The following is a 19,784-nucleotide window of genomic DNA, read 5'->3' on the forward strand; positions in this document are numbered from 1 at the left end:
CTCTGTCGCCCTCCTCCCTCTGTCTGTCACCCTCTGTCTCTCCCTCTGTCTCTCTCTGTCTCCATCTGTCTGTCTCCCTCTCTCGCCCTCTGTCTGTCGCCCTGTCTCCCTCTGTCTCCCTCCCTCTCTCTACTTCTGTCTGTCTCCCTCTCTCTCTCTCTGTCTCCCTCTCTCTGTCTCCCTCTCTCTGTCTCCCTCCCTCTCTCTCGTCTCCCTCCCTCACCCTCTGTCTGTCACCCTCTGTCACCTCACCCCAGCTTCCTGGGCACACACACTTCGCAGGTCTTTCAAAGACCATTTACTTGTTAATGAGGCTTTGTTGTGAATCGCCCGGCCCCCATAGAGCAGAGTGTCTCTGAGTTTGCGCTGCTGCAGTGGTGTTTGCTGACACTCTTTCAAAGGAATGCCTCTTAATTAGCTGCAGTTATGTGCTAAATGGCCGTTAATACCGGCTTGTGGCTTCATGCTACATGACCCTGGTTGGAGTTACTTCTTAGGGAGGCTCTAAGTCTGACACCTTTCTTCCCAACCTTTCTTAAACATACATCAAATTTGTATTTTCATTTTAAGGTAGTGTTGGGATAGTTCGGGTTTGTAGGACTTTAGTTGGAAACTTGATACAGTCCGAGGTGCATTTTTATCTTTTGATATCATATGTTGCGGTGATCGCGGTAATCATTATATTTTTGCTATACCGCCTTAAACGGTTTCGGAGATTCAGAGTCATTCTGTTTACTTTGTATTCATTTGAATTAAACAAACTAATTTGAATATGCTTGCTGACCGGGATTCTTGCCTGGAAGCGTGTAAATTTAAATTCATGATAATTCGAAGAAATTTCTCTTTAACTCTCACCCTGATTAAAAAGAACCTTTGGAGCAGATTATTTGGAGTGTGGGTTCCAGCTCTCCCACTATGTCGATTTTAAAGCTAGAAAGATGTACATTTAGAGATTAAAAGCAAGTTTTTATTGTTGCTTATTTTAATAAGCCTTTTTTCTGCCCCGCCTTGCAATTGCAATTATGCAGAGAAAATATAGTTTCTAAACAGATTAAGGCAGGTTACCATGGGAATCAGGGTTTGCCAACAGGACATGGTGAAAACAGATCTATGAATTTGTTTGTAGCCGGCAACAACATCAGATACGAAGAGCTTCGATGGACAAGGCCACGCACGTGGCCGGATATATTTGGCAAAAGAAAAAAATCTTAGTAAGCTTCGAATGTGCACGTGGGCAGCACTACAGCTGGTTTAGCCGCGAAGGGGTTAATCGAGAAAGCGGCGTTGCAGGCTTTACAGCATTTCTTGAAGCAGGCTGGGGTTTGTGCTCCTGCCGCCTGTGGGAGGCAGAGCGCACCCAGCAATTACAGAGCCGCTTCCTCAGCCGAGCATCGCCAGGCAGAGCACACCTCCCCGCAGCCATCCCTCTGCATACCCACAATGCACAGAGACTGACGGTTCCAAAATAAAAATCTGGCCAGGTATGATGGCGGTGCTGGCAGCCGCCCTGAGCTGAGCGGTCTCAGTTGTCCCGGGTGGGACCCTAGTGCTTGCCGATTTCCCCGGACCGAGCGACCGGTCCTAGGAGGTCGTTCAAATGGCGAGCGGCATGGCTGCCACCGAGCTCTACTCCAAGGTGAGTTCCCGCTGCTGTCGGAGAAGCCCACGCCTGTGCTGTTGGTTTTAATTCGCTGCGGGCGGTGCCGGTTATTTTGGGCAGGTGTGTCGGGCGGGGTGAGCACGGTGCACGGCAGAGGGAGGGGAGTGGGGGCGAGCAGGGCGGTCCCTGCCGCGGGAAAAGGATGAGACAAAGGAGTCCGAGCACTGGAAGGGAATGAATGAAGGATACAGTAGAGCCGCTCTGCGGGCCCTGCGCATCCGTGCCTAGGCACAGCTGCTGCAAATGACAGATGTAGCACAGCGCCAAATATATCTGGCATCTGGGCCGTACGCCGCTACGCACGCACGTAACATCTAAGCTGTCTGCTACAGCCACACACAAATAACATCTCTGCTCGCGCCCCTTTCCAATGCCACCGGAATGCCTCTTCACCAATGGTGCTGGCACAAGTTTCAGAGTAGGGGGTGCTGCGAGACATATTACGTCACTGAAATTGTAGGGATTGTGAAAAATCCGCATGTTACGCAAAGAAAAAGTGTTGCAAATGAGATAAGCCGATCTAGTAAGAATGGCGAGGGTGTATTCTATAGTATGTGGTGCATTTTCGAGCTCCGTGTCAAATATATTACCAAAACATGGTTTGGCAGCGCTCTGCCATTTAGAGGCCGCACACTCCATTGACCTGCCCACTAAATTTGCACATTTAAAAAAAACTTATAACACTAAGAAGGGCACAAATAATATTCTGTAGAGAACGTGTTTCAGCAATTATTTATCATCTGTGCATCACCAAGTGAATTTAATGTTGAAAATATATATTCAATTGACTTGGTGATGCACAGATGATAAAACCAAGTGTGTTGATTAGTTTTGATCCTGTTAAAATCTTTGTTTCCATCAAGTTTCGGAATTGGTAACTTGCTTCATTTGTGCTTTCCTAACAGCTGATATATTAGTACCATTCATTTGCAGTTATTTAAATTTTGTTGTGTGTTAGAAAAAAATGCTATCCTACAACCTTTCTTTTCACACTCCCTGCAGGATGGTCACTAAGTTCACTTAACGAAGACCTCTCACTTTGCAGCCAGAGAAAGAAAAGTAAACACCAATCTCCATGATAAAAAAATAAGCAGCAATTTGTCAGAAGACCTGGCATTTGACCTCTATCTTTAAATGAACAGCTAATGTGAGAAGATGGAAAACAAAATGTAAAGGCATAATTATTATTCATTCACCTTCTCAATGCCATCATGGTTGTTTCGGGGGTGCAGCAGTTCTCCCCGCCCCCACTTCCAGTGCCTGTGCTCCTCACTTCTCCACAGCTGTTCTGAGGGGTATTATTGTTGCTGTATACACTTTCAGATCTGGCTCCCTCTACATAGCTCCAACCAGAGCATCGAACCAATAATTCTACACACATTGTTTTTCTTAGCTCCCAAATGCTGCTACCCTTGAGAAAGGGCAATGGGTATTTTTTGCTGAATTTGGCATTCTGCAGATTGCTCCTGTGGTTGTGTCATAGTGGAGTCGTAATATAAGGGTACCTTAAAGTAATTAATTACAAAATGACCATGTGGCTCTGATATGGATGACTTATCCAGTCCGCAGGCATGGATGTGGCACCCAGTGTATCCTCTGTTCACACAATAAGCAGCCCTGAAGCTTGCAGAGATCTCATGGATGTGTGCTGGTAGGCATTCCTCAAGCTGAGTGCTGATGGGGCGATTCCCTGACAGAGTAGTAAGTTCCCTTGTGCTGCTAACTGCACCTACCTAACTCGGTGCAGTGTGGGACCAGAACCACTCTAGCACTTTGACAGCGTTTCCGAACGACACAGGAGTGGGTGTTCTCGTTACCTTTCTCAGGGCCGTGACTCTCTCACTCGAGCCTACATACACACTTAGAAATGAACCTATCCTGCTAAGCCTCAGGGCCTTAAGTATAAGCAGCTTCTAAACCATTTTCATTGTACATTATGATTTTTTTCACTACATGAGTCGAGTACATGGGACTACCTTGATCCCAAGGTATCACCGATTTCCCCCCCCCCCCACCCCCCAAGGTTTCAGCCTAGAACTGAGAAACACTGTCTCCCTGCATATTGACCTGGTCAGTTCATTAACACAGGCTTCCTTATTTTTTTTCTAAAGGTTCTTACTCCATCAGTTTCATTTTAAAGGAACCATCACATATCTTAAAGTACTTAGTTGCACCATTTGCCATTAAGGGATCGAAATAAATTTTTCTTTCCCCTTATTTCTTCTTCACATCTTTAATGTTACGGTCCGCTATTTTTTCATTACCCCCTCTTTTTTAGACTGTAATATGTGATGGACCTATACCAGAAATATTGAGACCTCTCTATTTGGGTTCATCAGTCAGGGCTGCTTATTGTGTGAACAGAGGATACACTGGGTGCCACATCCATGCCTGCCGACTGGATACGTCATCCATATCAGAGCCACATGGTCATTTTGTAATTAATTACTTTAAGGTACCCTTATATTACGGCTCCACAGTGACACAACAACAGGAGCAATCTGCAGAATGCCATATTCAGCAAAGAATACCCATTGCCCTTTCTCAAGGGTAGCAGCATTTGGGAGCTAAGAATAACAATGTGTGTAGAATGATTGGTTCGATGCTCTGGTTGCAGCATATGTAGAGGGAGCCAGATCTGAAAGTGTATACAGCAAGCATAATGGCTTGGTTCCAGTGGCATGGGGAGCACAGGACCCACAGTGCCCACATCTGGGTATACCCGTCATACTTAGGGCAACAAAAACAGTGACAGAGGGAATATTTGAATTAATCTCAACTAGTGGCAATCGCTCGAACCGCATCACAATCCATTGTTTTTGGCGCAGCATGACACCTCATTTTGGACCCAGCCATGTGCAAATCAGTCTTGACAAGCAACCAGGGCGGGTTTCACCCTTACTACTTGCATATAGCTGTGTCCATACCGCGGTAGCATGGTGGGCAAAATAACAATAGACTGGGATCCATCAATCACTTTTTTGTATGCTTTAATGCTTCACCCTAAAAGGGACGAGTATGTCTACACTTTGGTCCAGTGCACTGTCACTGGAACCAAGGGCTGATGAGCCCTAACTAGGAAACCGGTTCAGGGTTGCTTGTGTCCTGGTTGCGGGAGGTCCTGGCAGTTTGGGATGGACTGTTCCCATTGGAGCATGGTCAAGTCTGAATTCATATGGCTGGGCCAAAACTTAGGTGTCATGGTGTGCAAAATAACAATGGCCCTGATGCAGGCCTGATCAACTAACAGATGCTGAGATTAATTCAAGCATTCCATCCATTACTTCTTTGTATACTTTATTGAAAAAGCCCCAGTACTGCGCGTTGAATATGGTTTAAATACGTGTTGGATGAAAAAACTAAAAGATTATAAGTATCCCTAAGTTAAAACGTCTACTGTGACATGAATAAATGAACAGTATTTTATTTATTTGCATTCCTCTTCTGCCATGTGACCATTTGTTAATCGAAGTTTTGAATTCTCCAACTATAGGAATCACTTTGTGATTATGTACTATCTTTTTTTGGTCATTCCATCTTATTATTCAGTGGTTCCCCATCTGTCTGCTGCATGGCACCTTAGCAACTATGTGTTGTTGGACACCACAGCATCTGTGTGTGACAGGAATCCTGGTTTCTCTGTGTGCTGGTAGCCTCACTACCATCGCGGTTTGTGCTGGCAGGTATTCCAGCATCACTGTGTGATACGGCAGGCCTTTTGGCAACTGTGTGTATATGGGCAGGCATCCCGGCATCTGTGCGTGTGTGCTGACAAACATCACATCATCTATCTGTGTGCGGGCAGGAATCCTTCCATCTCGTTTTGCTCACAGGTAACCCATCTCTGTCTGCTGGTAGGCACCCCAGCAACTGTATGTTATTGGGCACCCTCATTTCTCTGTGTGCGGAACAGGAAGGACCCGGGAAGCACTCGGGCTCGCCTGAGCCAATCACAATGCTGCAGTGCAGCGTTGTGATTGGCTTGAGTGCCGGGGTTCAACGCTCAGATGGAAACTGGAGGCTTAGGCATGTTCTCCACCCAGGCTGTAATGCAGCCTGGGTGGAGAACATGCTATGTGCGCATGAATGTTTGGCCGACCTGAGATGGCCGGCCAAATATTCATGCACATACAGGTAGTGAAAACCACTCCTCCCCTGCTCTTTCAGCAGAGCAGCCCGTCCCCCAAAGCTAACGTGCCCGCAAGAAGAAAAAATAAAATGATATTAACATTGAGTTATCATTTAATTGTTTTTTTACACTGTTGAAAAGCAGTGGGGCGATGCTCCTCCGCCTTAGCGGAGGAGCTGCCACTGCTGTGTACTGATTGTATGCCCCATCTGTGTCCTTGACTGGCAGGTACCACTGCATCTTTATGTGCTGGCATTCATCGCTTCAACTTTTGTGTGCCTGCTGGTGGCCACCTTTTCTGTGTGCTGGCAGGCATCCCTCTGTTTGTGTGCGGCATCCGCCCGCTGTCTGTGTGGTGGCAAGTGTTTGGCTTCTTTGTGTGCTGACAGGCATCCAGCATCAGGGTGTGCTTACATGCATCCTGCTGTCTCCCTGTGCTAGCAGACATCTTGCTCCTTTGTATGCTGACTTACATCCTTGTCTCAGTTTAATGGAAGGTGGCTGGCTTCTCTTTTGGTTTGGCATGCATCCTACTGTAGCCATGTGCTGGCAGACGTCCATCTTTGCTCTGCTCTTGCTGGCATCCTTCCCAATCTCTGCGAGATGTTGACTATCCGTTTTGTCTGTTTGCTGACAGTAATTCTTACTCTCTCTGTGTGCTGGCAGGCACTCTACCAATCTGTATTTTGGCAAGTACCTGTCATCTCACTATTTATGAGATGGTAGCCAATCCCTTTTCTCTGTGTGCTACTAGGCAACACTGGATGTATGAGTTCTGGCAAGCGTCCTACTCATCTCTGTATGTGATGGCATGCCCCTTTACTGTCTCCTGGCAGGTCTCCTCCATTCCTGTGAGGTAGTGATCATCCTAGCCATCTCTGTCCCGTGGAAGGCATTCTACCGCCTGCGTGCACGGGCACGTCTCCTGCTATGTCCGTGTGTTGTCAGCATGAGTAAGGCGAGCAGGAATCGAGGCAAATCTGCTCTACGACTTCCTTCCCATTTCCTACACTGAGTGTACTGTGGGTCTCGTGGCAGTTGTACACTGCAAGCCCTTTAGGCTTGGGCAATACGAGCTGCAAGTTGCAAGTTCAACTTTATTATTTCAGCTTTACAAATTGAATCCATACAAATTTAAACATAAGTCAGAAGATTATTAAAAGCTCAGACATATCAAAAACACATATAAAAAGAAAAAACTCTCTAAATTGAAATAAAATTAACAATTTTTCTCCTAGGAATTGCTTAAATGAACACAGATTCATATCTAGACTCACACCCCTGCGAGGCTTAGAGGTTCGCTTGCAACCTTTATTAAGCAGAAATGATCCATTCCATTGTAGAATCCATGTAAGAGCCTAGTGTCTTCTTCTGTCCCTGTGTTGTCCAGCGATATATAGGATATTGTGATTAAGACAGCGAGGTAGTCCTAAAAGTGTGAGGGACTCTGTAAAATGTTATACTTAATTTAGAATCCGACCTCTGAGGCTAGTTTAACACACCAGCGCCACTTGTGATGAAAAGATGTTAAAATCTCCATATAGACGCCCACCCTTCATGACCAGCCTAGCATGCACGCTTATAGACTCCTCATGGTTTTCACAAGCTGGCCGTGCCCTGGAGAGCTTTAGGCAGTGCTTCATGCAGTGCCCCTCTCGCCAGCAGCACGTGACTTTTAGTCCTTTACACTTTCAGTCATATTGGGGTGAGGGTGTGGACAGAGACAGATGCACTATGGGAGGGAACGACGGAAAGATGGCTCTAATTTAATGTTATGTAGGCTCTTCCAAGTGTGTTTTGTATCCTCCGCATCATACATCCTAGAGAGAACTTTAGATTGTGTACCCGGAGAAAAATGGGTGGGGTAAAATAACGAATATCACGCATGCTGCAAAATGGTCGAAACTAATGTGGGCATTTTAAGTATAGGCTATAGAAAGGGTCGTGCTTTTGTAATTTCACACACGTTGAGGGTCTTCTTCCTTGCACTTGGCAGACTGTTCACAAGTGGAGATCTTGACTACTAGGGATTGTTTTCCATATTTGAATCTAGGCACCATGGAAGTGAGCGCTCTTGTATTGTAGCATTTATATAACCTTTATATAGTTTTCAGTTTATGAGGTGCTCTTATATTGTCTTTAGACACTCTGCTTAGCAGTGTAATGGAAATGGAATGCTCTTGCATTATATTGTCTCAAGACACATCTTTAGAGGTAGATAAGTGCTTTTTATACAGAAGATCCTATTGATGACGCACAGAACAACAGCGCTGATTGCCTTTGCCTCCAGTAGCCATTCTAATCCTTGACGGTTTGGGGTAGAGTGGAGTTGCGTACTCCTTTGTCTAGACTGAAATTCTAATGTCTGTGTTTGCAGTGCATTGAAGCCTCACAATTAGGAATGCTTGGAATCAATAGAATCTGCGCAATCTGCTCTTGAGAGGATGATCACGTGTATCATAGTTGTTCCAAGGTGACTGGCTCAGAATGGCGTAGTATTGCTTGCCACATACAAAGAGATTACAAACATAGCTCACTCAAAGGTTTTTGTACTCTGTTAGTTTTGCTCTTTGGAAATTGGAAAGGCTATGGTCAGTATGAGTATCTAAGCATCAGCAACTCCTTTGTTTTTTTCCTATTTAAAAGGGGCTAAATTACTGAGCCTCGTCAAAGAAATTGGATATTACTCCTGGTGATGGATCACATCTCCTATCCCCTCCCAGTTTAGCTTACGTATTTAACGTCTGAAAATACTAACAGAGTACCTCGATGATCCCAGTGAGTGGCCACCCGCACAGATCGAGATGTGTAAAACTACAGACATCTGTTGCATCCTACAGTTAAGTGAAATGATATTAGACCAATGGACTTCTCTCTTCAGATGGTGTGTTTGTGATCCAGGCTTGGTCTTCCATCTTCTTCTGATGTTCTTCTGCAAAGGTAATTAACCAAGACTGCTGCCTACATAGTTTCTCTGGTGACAAGCTTTCAAACCCCTGAGGTCATCAGGGCACTCTCCATCCAACATCGCTGTCAGATTAGTGTGGTAAGGAGGGAATGTGTCACGATAGGTGTCTGTAATTTGGTTATAGAAAATTTCCTCTCCATGTTTGCTGATTTGAAGCACATTTGAGATAGCCAAAATTAGACTGTTTCTGGAGGCAAACTTGCCTGTTGAAGAATATGTTTGTAATGGCATGTGGAGTCATGCTTTCCTTAAAGAAGCGATTAAAGATGCCTGTCAAGTCAGTTGTCCTACTTTGTGACATGGGCAGAGCATGGGCTAGTGAGGAGGAGATAATTGCTGTCTTCCTCAAACATTTGATCAACACTTCTAGAGAATTAGAAGAAGTTTGAGAGTTCTGGTAAACCCCCTAAGTTTTGTTTCAGAAGTGATAGCAATCTTCGTTCACATTTCAACTATTTCTGTACTAAATCATTTTCTCTGTTTAACTAATTCTTCAAATGGTGATGAGATACATGTTCCTGAAGGGCAGTAGGGTTATACACAGAGTTAAAGGTAAAGATGCATTCAGCACGTGTTTGGAGATGTAGCAGGTTCAGGAAGTAAGTGTTCTGCATCCTGACGTCCTGCTCTTAAAGAGGTGCATGCATCTGCAGCTAATTCCTAAACTACAGCAGGGTTGTTGTGGTATGGTGAAGATGTTCCAGATACTGGGTTCATTGATAGAGAAGGATTCTTGCCTCATTTTCTGTTTTTACACTTCTTTGCTCCAGTCTGACCAGCCCAAGCTGTAGTTGTGACGAGCCACGAGAGATGGCAGGCTTGTCTCCCAGATAGGCAAGGATGCTGGTTGTGATGACTTAGTAGTTGGGTGTTTGGATTCGTTGCAGCTTAGGTTGGTGAATTATTCTTGTATTCTAAAGAAAGCAGAGTTATTATTGTGAGGTGATTCATTCAGCTTAAATAGATCTGCACTGTTCTGAAAGAGCTGGGTGTAGTCATCTACCCACCACATTAAATTAATAATTTAATAAAAACAAAGTCCTCCTCAGCTGTGGGTTAACCTTCTTGACAACAACATTTAACTGAATTTCAAAGGGGAAATCAGTGTTGATATAATTCCCATACTTTGGCTATTCTGTTAATTTGCTGGTGCATTTCCCATTTTGAAAGGTAATAGTAAGATGATGGTATTTCTGGATTGGTGCCCGTCTTTAGCAGCAGACCAAGGTCCATTTTATGGAGTAGAACGCATGACCTACGGAATGGCTTAGTTTGTGGGGTTCATTGGCTTTTTTCAGATCGGAAGTCAACTTAGGCTGCAACAGCGTACTTTTGGAAGTGCATGTGCTATATCACGAATGACTGTGCCTAAAGAAACATGGAGATATTTAAACACGAATTTGAATGATCCTGCCTGTACCAGTTGACTTTACAGGACAATAAATGTATGGATCGATCAATTCCATTTGCCTCACCCATTGTTTTAGCTTTTTCAATATTCTGGTTCATTGCATTGCAGACCTCTTCTAGAAGGATCTTCAGGGCAGCTTGCTTGTCTTCATTCATGGCCTGGAGAAGCTCCTCTCATAGCTATTTCAGTTACTCTTGAGCACCTGAAGTCTGATTGGTTATTCCAAAGGATGTAATCATCCTCCACATATAATTTCAGATATCTATACCTCTTGTCACTGGAAAGTTTGCCGATTGATCATTTAATGGCTTGTACCTTTTTATATTCACGTTTGCGTCATGTTTTAAAAAATGTTATTATACATTGTTAATAGTTTTCAATATATACCTCTTTGTAAGTCAAAAGAAAAAAGGTAACAATACAATAATGACTGTTGGAAAAACACATCTTTCATGAATAATGGTTGTAGTGGTAATGTTATCTTTTGAAACCGTTGACAGAGATTTCAAAAACCTTTTAGATAATATTTAATTGGTTGTAGATTTTTTTTTTAGCGGGTCGCATGATTTATTATAATAAGTTATTTACTGTGATGTCAACTACCGTCTGATTTAACTATATCACCTACTGCAGTTTCCTTTCACTTTGACCAAATAACAAAATACAATTAACACAGCACTGCCAGATTGGTATCACTAAGCGGTCTACAGAGAGGGTTTTCTGACAGGGTGATTGTCATGTCAGATAAAATGACATCATCTCATTAGAGCACACCCTCTATGGATATCACTGGGACAGACATATACATGGTGTTCAGCACTTGGGACATCTGTCACAGACTGCAGCAATCTAAGGTGATTGCGAGGAGGGTATGAAGTGCACTTCTGATTTTAAAATTGACTGATTCTTTGGATTATTTTCATCTGAGTCAGTTTGCCACGAGGTCGTAGAATGCTGTACTGTTTCTATATCGACAAGAAAAGTGCAAGCTGAGTGTGAGCAAATAAAATAATGTGGGGCATGAAATGCAATAATCTGCTTAGATGCTTGAGCGAATTAGAATACATTTAAAGACGTTTTGCTAGTGTGGCTTATACCACAGTTCGTGTGTTGTGCGAGGTGTGAATCATGATTTTGTGGCTTCTGAGCTGCTTTACTTCTTGGATCTTTTTGTTTTCTCTTAAACTTCATTTACCGTTTTTCATTTCCAAACACACATCAACATAATGCCCATGTATAAAAATACATAGATTCATCAGCATGTAATACATCAGCGGTCTGGCATGTAAGGTGACATCCGAAGTGACCAGATCAGCACAACAATGGCAGAGGCTTTGTGGGGCGGCAGTGCAGAGTTGTTCTGTGTTCTCTGCTAGGTCTCCAGTGGGTTTGAGTGAGCACTGAGCAAACAAGCATTTGCAATGCAATAGGCCTCACATTTGCGAGAGTTTAAGCTACTGGCATTTTTTTATTTAGTTTTACATAGCGCAAACTCGACCCGACGAGATCAGGTATCAGAGCGCTTTACATGAGCACCAATTTTGTTACAGATGGACACATGAAGTTTTGTTAGGCACAGAGAGATTAAGTGATTTGCCCAGAATCACACGATGTTGAGCGTCCCTGCCGAGACTCGAACCTGGTTCCCCAGCTTCGAGGTAGACCGTTTAGCCGTAAGGCTACATCTTCTTCCCATTTTTAAGTGACAGCGCCTTTTATTGATCTGTTTTGCTAATTAACATATAAATAAAATGTATTGTCATTTACAATGCCAATAGCTCAAACGCTTGTAAATGCGAGACCTATTCAAAGATGCGGCTGTAATTGTCCTGGGCTGCTTGGAAAATGAAAGCATGCATGGTTTATATTTATTTTATATGTTTATAGAGCACTCGATTGCCGTGGCGTCATGGCGCTAGGGTGTGTAGACAGGATCTGCGCCCTATATTAACCGGGGACCTGTACGGGGGTGAACAGCCATGTTTTCAGATCCTTCATAAAGAGTTGCCAATTGGGTTGAAGTTTCATGGCCGTAGGCATTTTATTCCATAACTTTGCTACTCAATTCAATAGCAACCTGCCCCCCCATCTTGCCCGTCTGGTCTTAGTAATCTTAATAAGACCCAGACTGGCAGATCTAAGGGCGCGTGGGGGCGTATAGGGTAAGAACATTCTTTGAATGTCCTCAGCACCACCACCGTACAGTGCCTTATGTGCAAGGCATAGAGCCTTAAATTCCACCCGCTGTTGGACAGGGAGCCAGTGTAGTGATTTGATTCCTGCCAAAGTTGACTGTTCTTTAGGTATGCCTAGAAGTAGTCCTGCTGCGGCGTTCTATAGGGATTGCAATTTTCTCATCTGGGACTTGTCAATGCTCAAAAAAAAGGCATTGCAATAGTCCAACTTGGACAACCAAAGTGCCACCATCACTGTCTTTTGCAACTCCTGTATGCTGAATGTTTCAGGAAAGCATGTTGTGCCTGCAGTAGGATAAACTTATTAATGAAAATAGTGCTTACAGACTAAAAAAGACGTACCGTGTAACAAACGAAGTAAAAGGGCCAGTCCTCATGGGAGGTTACAAATGAATGCAAGGCGGTACTAAGAAGGGACTAACAAGCCTATTAATGAATCTGAAGCCAGCATTTATGAAGGGCAATGACACAAGTCAATGGCAAATATTGGCGGAGAGTGGCCGGGACTTCTATTCCATACTCCAATACAGCATGCCACAGAGCAGCGCATGAGCTGCCCAGGCTTGACACATAAGGTTAGCAGGTCAGTCTGATACATCATTGTCCAATGTCAGTAGGTAGTCCCGCAGTGGTTGCCCTATATCTTTAAGGTCTGGAGGGATGGGGCTGTAGTGTGGCATAGTATTCAGTTGATTTATCACAATAAATCATTCTTGCGGAGTCGGTGTGGCTTGTCTTATTGCCTTAATGGAATGCTAGACCATATTTTGCGAGCAGCAGTGCAAAGGTATTGAATCTGGAAATTCCTTTTTGGATGTCATTAACCTATCCTAGTAGGGCCAGTGGCGGGGCAGGTGTAAGTGTAACTCCTGTCATGGTGGAGATCAAGGAGAAGATTTAGGCCCAATATGTTCCTATATGCGGGCATGTCCAAGTCAAGTGGGCGAAGACAGCCTCGGTGGTGTGGCAATTAGGGCATTGAGACGATTATGTAGAGTCAATTTGTACTAAGTCCCAAGGTGTGATGTAGGCGAGATGTAGAAATTTGTAATGTAAAAGCTTGTGTTTATGATTAAAGGAGATGAGTGTTGTCTGAGTGCAACGATACTACCAGATTTTATCAGGTAATGATTGTCCCAGGTCATATTCCCAGGTGTCCCTTGTCCTCCTAGCTGGTTCGGTTTTCATGGCTACTCATGCTTGGTATAATCTGGAAATTAACCTCCGCCGTCAGTGTTGGTAATAATGAATGTCAATGGAGAGAAGTCCTTTGGAGTAAGAGGATGGGAGGGTGTACCGGAGCGCACTGTATGTTGGAGGTGCCTGAGCACAAAGTGGTCCAAACATATGGCATCCCCAAAATGGGTTTCGTATGCGTACATAAGTACATGGTCATCTAAAAAAAAAAAAGTCCCAATAATGTGTAAATTGTGTTGTAATAAGGTAAGTTGGACTAGCTTTTCCCGTGTCAGGGGAAGCCAAGGGTTGTCTGCTTAGGGTATGGCAGGCAAGTAGAGGATGCCTCCCCCTAAATGGCATTGGCGCTTCCTCCTTGCACAGTTTGTGGTTAAAAGCATTTGTATGTTAGAGGGTCCATGGGAATTCCTTTCGGGAGTATGGAAGACAGTGGAACCTTCTCTGCTTGGTCTTTCTCAGGTGTCGTGTAGGGAATACGAGCGTACAAATGATAGAAGTGGTATGCTAAGTGGTTTGTACTGCAAGATAGTATAAGTGCAGATCAGGCACACTGAATCCTTCTCGCTCATAGGTGAGCACTAGCGTGTTCCATCTAATGTGGGTTCTATGTCATGTCCAAATAAGTTGCAGTAAGAGGCTACGTAAGGTGGTAAAGAAATCACTAGTCAGTGCAATTGGTATGTTCAGGAATAGGTATAACAAGCGAGGGAGAATGACCATTTTTATGATCGCCACGCATCCTGCCATTGAGAGGGGGGGCGTTAATCTATTGAACGATCTGCGTGGATAGCCCAGCGATGGCTGGTTCATAATTCTGGCAGATTATCTTTTCTTTCTCCCTAGGTAGGGTAATTCCCAGGTATTCGGGGGAGTCTATACACCAAGTCAATGGATAGTCGGGCCTCAAGTTTTGTAATTTCATTGAGGGGGAACAGCTCTGATTTGGCCCAGTTTATGTTGAGGCCATAAAAGCCTCCGAATCGTATGATTTTGTGTATAACAGGGTGAAGGTTGTCAGAGGAGTGACAGACGGAGAGTAGTATATCATATGCATAAATGGACATCAGAAGTGGGCCAGGGAGCCAGGGATAAAGTGCAGTCCACCGTGTATGTTTCTCCGGTAGATGGTGCACCAGGGGGCCATGGCGACAATGAAAAGGAGCGGTGGCAGAGGGCATCCTTGTCGGGTCACTCTGGTCACTGGGAAGGTGGTCAGTAAGAGAACTAGTCACCCTTAAAAGGGCCACGGTACTTGAAATTAGAAGCATAATCGGGGCATTATATCCACGTTGGAGTCCTATTTTTATCAAAGGTCGCTTTTAAAAAGGCCATTCTAAAGAATCAAATGCCCTTTTGGCATCTAAAAGGGCTACAGCCGCAGGGACATCAAGGGAGAAACTATTTCATAACGCGAAGATTGAAATGGATCTGTGAGGAACAAAGCCAGTCTCTATGGGTGGTATGATCTGTTCCATTGGGAGAGAGAATCTGGTTGCAATGACCTTAGCTAAGATTTTATTATCAAGGTTAAATAGTGAGACTGGGCAGTAGGAGGCTCAGAAGTGGGGTTCTTTGCCAGGCTTCAATAATAGTATGATCACAGCTTCCTGTAGTGTGGGGGTAGATTTCCCGCCTCGAGTGCTTCAGAATACATCTCGAGCAAATGCAGTGCAAGTAAATGTTTGTACGCCCTGTAGAACGCGCCCGTGAGTCCATACTTCCTGGATCTTTGCCCCCGTTTCCCCATGCCTCTTATTCCTGTTCCACTATTTGTCGCGTTGTGTTTTTGTGTACTAAGTTCACTGTATCGGGATGTACTGCTTTCAAAGTTGTAACTTCGTGCTCTGTAAATATCCCACATTAAATTGAGTAAAATTAATCTTCAGAGGATGTAGAATACGGAATGTCCGATAGTTACTTGATATTTAAAACTGAATCTAGCTTTTCACAAATGGACTAACCTAATCTGTTCTAAAACCCAGCCTAGCTCGGCATTAACTGATTGTCTGTTTCACTGTGGTGGCGTTTTTAAATCTCAAATGTTATGCCATTTATCAAGACCTTTGTGCACTCTCAGGGGCTAACTTTGGGGGGAAAAAAGGCCTTATCCAGGAATTATTAGCCTCCTGATATGCATTTGAGCTACTAAAGGATGAGTGCTATGTAGGTATTAAGGGTCACTTTACTAGGATTGCCAGCTAACAACAAACGGGAGTACTAGTTGGGGCTGTGCAATTACTGTGAAGTTCTCTCTAAGCTGCTGTTCTTTAAGCTGAAGTGTCTGTATAGACGGCGCATGCGCAGTTGGTGTTGTATGACAGCTGTTGACAGAGGACGATGGTTGAAAGCTCAGTCGCCGGCAGTACAGAAGCTGAAGCCTAACTGCAGCTGATGAGAGTTAATTTGGGCAAACTGGAGCAGTTTCGTGAGGCTGACTACAGAGAGGATGCTTCAGAGATGGACTTAACAGAGAAAGTAACACTGGGGTCCTTATTGGCAGACTTCATGCTCCACTCCTTGAGGTAAGGTGGGCGCCAGCTGTTTATGAATTCTGAAACTGGCAAATGTGTAATTAAAATCCTTACCGGTGAACTCCAAAATTGCAGCCTGTTTTTGTTTAGAAGTCACAAATTAAACAGTCTAGATAACTGGCTTGGTGAGCTTGTGTGTGCGGATGGACAGGGCGAATGGTCTGATTCATTGAACCACTTTTGAAAATGCCTGGCTGTCTGTGCCAGACAATGAGAGTATGGAGTCCACTGATATCCTGGCCAGAAGTGAAATGCCCATACTGGTCGGAGTAGGAGTTTGTTGCCTTAAGAATGGGTCTCATCCTGTCTTGCCAGCACCTCCCAAATGATGAAGAACTTTCCATCAGGAGCAACTGCAGTGCCAGACCCCAGGGGTCGAATCTGGCGCCCGCTCAGCTCAACTTATACCTACAGCCACTATATCTGCCCATCCAGCAACATGCCCATGATATGAAAATGCGCCTGAAAACATCGGCTGAGTTCCCTCTATGCACATCCATGAGGCGTCTGCAGAAATATATGTTACAACATTTCCCAATGCTTGATAATCCAAGTACAGAGCTCCTCTACCTTGTACCACGCCATGGTTGCGGGGATCACTGGACTGGAACATGATGGCTTTGCTTGTTCACTCTACCCACAATAAAATCCCTAGATGCCATCAGAACTCTAATACCGCATTTTAGCGGAGTGGATAAATCAATATTTCTACCTTTTATTCACTTAAAAAATAATTCCTTCATATCAAAAGCCCATGCCTTGTTATTGTAGTGTGGATTTTAGAAACGCTGTAGGAGAAGCTTCCCACTACGTTCTTACACTACTCAATCTATAACTTAATGCCACAACCAGCGAAATTTGCATTGGCTCCCGTAGTAATGCAAGGTTTATTTCCAAACTCTGTTGCCTTGCATACAACTCTAACCTCCAAAACAGCCCTCTGGTTCTGGGGACAAAGAGGCCTCAGGAGCAGTAACTTCCCTCTACTTGAGGTAACAAAACTAAGAGAATCCCTCCCTCAGTGTAGTCCTTCACTGGTGCGGCAGCTTTGGCCTGGAACTCGTTGCCTCCCAGCACGAGACGTGAGCCCCCTCATTCTCAATCAAAGCTCCATGACTGTTTTTGTGATGACCTTCCTCTAACCCAATCTGTTTTTCTATGCAGTTCTAGTCTTTCGATTGGTTCAATGCTTCTCCTACTGTTTTGCCGTAATCTTTGTAACGAAATTTACACGTAAAGTGCAAATACAGCAATAACCACGTTACAATGGGCCCTCAGGCCTATGGGCCCCTCTCCAGCTGCACCGTCTGCACAAACGAAGCTTGCCACTGTTTTGGATAAGGTCTGATACCTAAGAATCAGGAGTGGAGGCACTGAATATAGTGTAGGAGTCGACATGCACTAATCCACACCATAACTTTGCTAGGGACTGCGGCCATTTAACTTGAGACTACTGATAGTGATGTGCATCAACCTAATGTCAATTTCTGATTTTCCTGCATTTTATTGTAGAAATACAAAGCATACTTCTTTACAAATGAAGGTATTGTTTCCATGAACCAAAAATCACCATTTTCTGGCATAGCTGTTTCCCCCATGTAATAACTTTTTTGCTAAATTGCCTACTTTAGACAGAGCTCTCCATACTTTTTTAGGTTAAGCCTGGGCAGCGCATGCGCTGCTCTTTGAGGCATGCTGTATGTAGGGACTTGAAGCTCCGCCCACTCTCCGCCCATAATTTTCATTCAATCAATCAGGGGTTTATATAGCGCGCTACTCACCCCTGAGGGTCTCAAGGCGTGTGGGGCCTTGGCTCCGGGTCAGTCAAAGAGCCAGGTCTTGAGGTTTCTCCTGAACGTGTGCAGGGTCAGAGAAAGTCTGATGTTCACAGGGTGCTCGTTCCAGGTTTTCGCTGCAATGTAGGAGAAAGCTCTCCTGCCAGTTCTGTTTTTGCGGATGTGGGGGCCCTCTGGCAGGACGAGGTCAGCGGAGCGGAGGTTCCTCTTGGGTACGTGGAAGGATAATCTCTCGTTGAGGTATTTGGGTCCGACGTTGGTGAGGGATTTGTAGGTATGGGTGAGGAGTTTGAAGGTGATCCTCTCGACTAGGAGCAAGTGGAGGCCTGGTAGGTGTTGGGTCATGTGCTCGTGGTGCGGTGTCCCATGGACGAGTCTGGCTGCGGCGTTCTGGATGGTTTGGAGTTTGTGTAGCAGAGTTTTGTTGATTCCGGCGTAGAGGGCGTTTCCATAGTCTGCTGGTTATGAGTGCATGGGTGAAGGTCCTTCTACAGTCGGGGGGCGGGGGGGATCATTGGGTTGTGTCATTGTCCATTGTAAACTGTGGCTGTTCATTGGTCAATAGGCTTAGTAGTCCCTCCTTAGTACCGCCTTGTCTCATTTTGCAACCTCCCATGGTGACACCCCCTGTTACGCGTTGCTACTCGGTCAGCTTTCATTACAGCCTCCGAGCACTATTTTCTCAAATAGCTTTGTCCTGCCTGCAGGCAGGAAACGCTCTCTCCGAACACTTTAGTTTTTTTTTTATAGCAATGCAATAGGTCTTGCATTTGCGAGAGTTTAAGTTATTGGATTGTAAATGACAATGCTTTTATTTATCTGTTTGAAAAACAACACATACATAAAAGGCATTGTCATTTACAATAGCAGTAGCTCAAACTCTCGTAACTGTGAGACTTATTGCATTGCAAATGCTTGTTTGGCTTAGTCTCCGCTTGACCCTTGGTACGAATAATTTGGTACTTTTGAGACAGCAGCTAATTTTTTCACAAAGTTACTGTGTAAATTGTTAATAAATGCAACCAAACGACATATTGTAGTTATGCCCCATAAAGGCATTTCAGCTAAGAAATATATACACTCAAGTCAAGTCAAAAAAGTGATTTATATGTTTTTTTTCATAACCATAAAGCTCAATGAATAAAATATACTTTATCACACAGTAAAATGTTCAATATACAGAGCTAAAAGTAGTAATCTTTCCCAAAACACAGTTCATGTTGTATTTACAATATTTAACTTGTATATTAGACACTCAATTCTGGTAAATTCATTTAATTTAGAAAAACTGTCCCTTTGCATGGCCCTTTGGCTTGAATGAGCCTCCTTTTCAGGAGGTTGCTGATTTGTATAAAGAATGTAACCCATTTACAGGTTAAGATGTTGATGAGCCCTCCATCCTACAGATTACAGCTTGCCTACTGGTGCGAATATTCAGTTAATTAAAAATTGGTTTGAGGACTGTCCTTCTTAAGTCCTCAACTGGGGCATTCGCACATCAATTGGCTTATAGATTCATAATGGTATCCACATAGGTGACAGTTTGCATTGTGATTTTTGCCTTTCCAAGTCGGTAGGAAGTCCTTTGAGTCGTGTGCTCCTAACCGATACTGGAGGAAACTCTATTTTAACTCTAAATGAAAGCGTGCTGATAATTAGGCTTGGGGCTTAAAATATGAGCAGCGGTTTATTACTGTCCATGCATGGCGTCGTCTAACCAGGAATTATTTCTCTTCCTGGAAGGAAAATTTGTTTACAGTAACGTTGCAGACCCTATTAAATGCTGCCTTGTCTACCTTGCAGTTCCATACCTCTTGGATACTTAATTCCTGTCTGGCTGTACTCAAGTGTTCCCCCCCACCCCCATGCATTTGTTAGATTCTGGTCCAGCTGGGCC

The 19,784-nt window shown here is 44.2% G+C and overlaps 1 protein-coding gene across 3 annotated transcripts in view; it reads left to right on the plus strand.

Moving 5' to 3' along the window:
* The first annotated feature begins 1,348 nt into the window (after positions 1-1,348).
* Positions 1,349-19,784, plus strand: part of MYO5A (myosin VA) — an 847,747-nt gene continuing 829,311 nt past the window's right edge. For all 3 annotated transcript variants that reach the window (XM_085644171.1, XM_085644172.1, XM_085644173.1), the window contains exon 1: positions 1,349-1,636. In XM_085644171.1, the coding sequence (XP_085500297.1) occupies positions 1,598-1,636 (39 nt within the window). In that variant the 5' untranslated portion in view covers positions 1,349-1,597. The remainder of the gene's footprint in view (positions 1,637-19,784) is intronic.

This window comes from Triturus cristatus, chromosome 3_1 (assembly GCF_964204655.1).
Source record: "Triturus cristatus chromosome 3_1, aTriCri1.1, whole genome shotgun sequence".
NCBI lineage: Eukaryota > Metazoa > Chordata > Amphibia > Caudata > Salamandridae > Triturus > Triturus cristatus.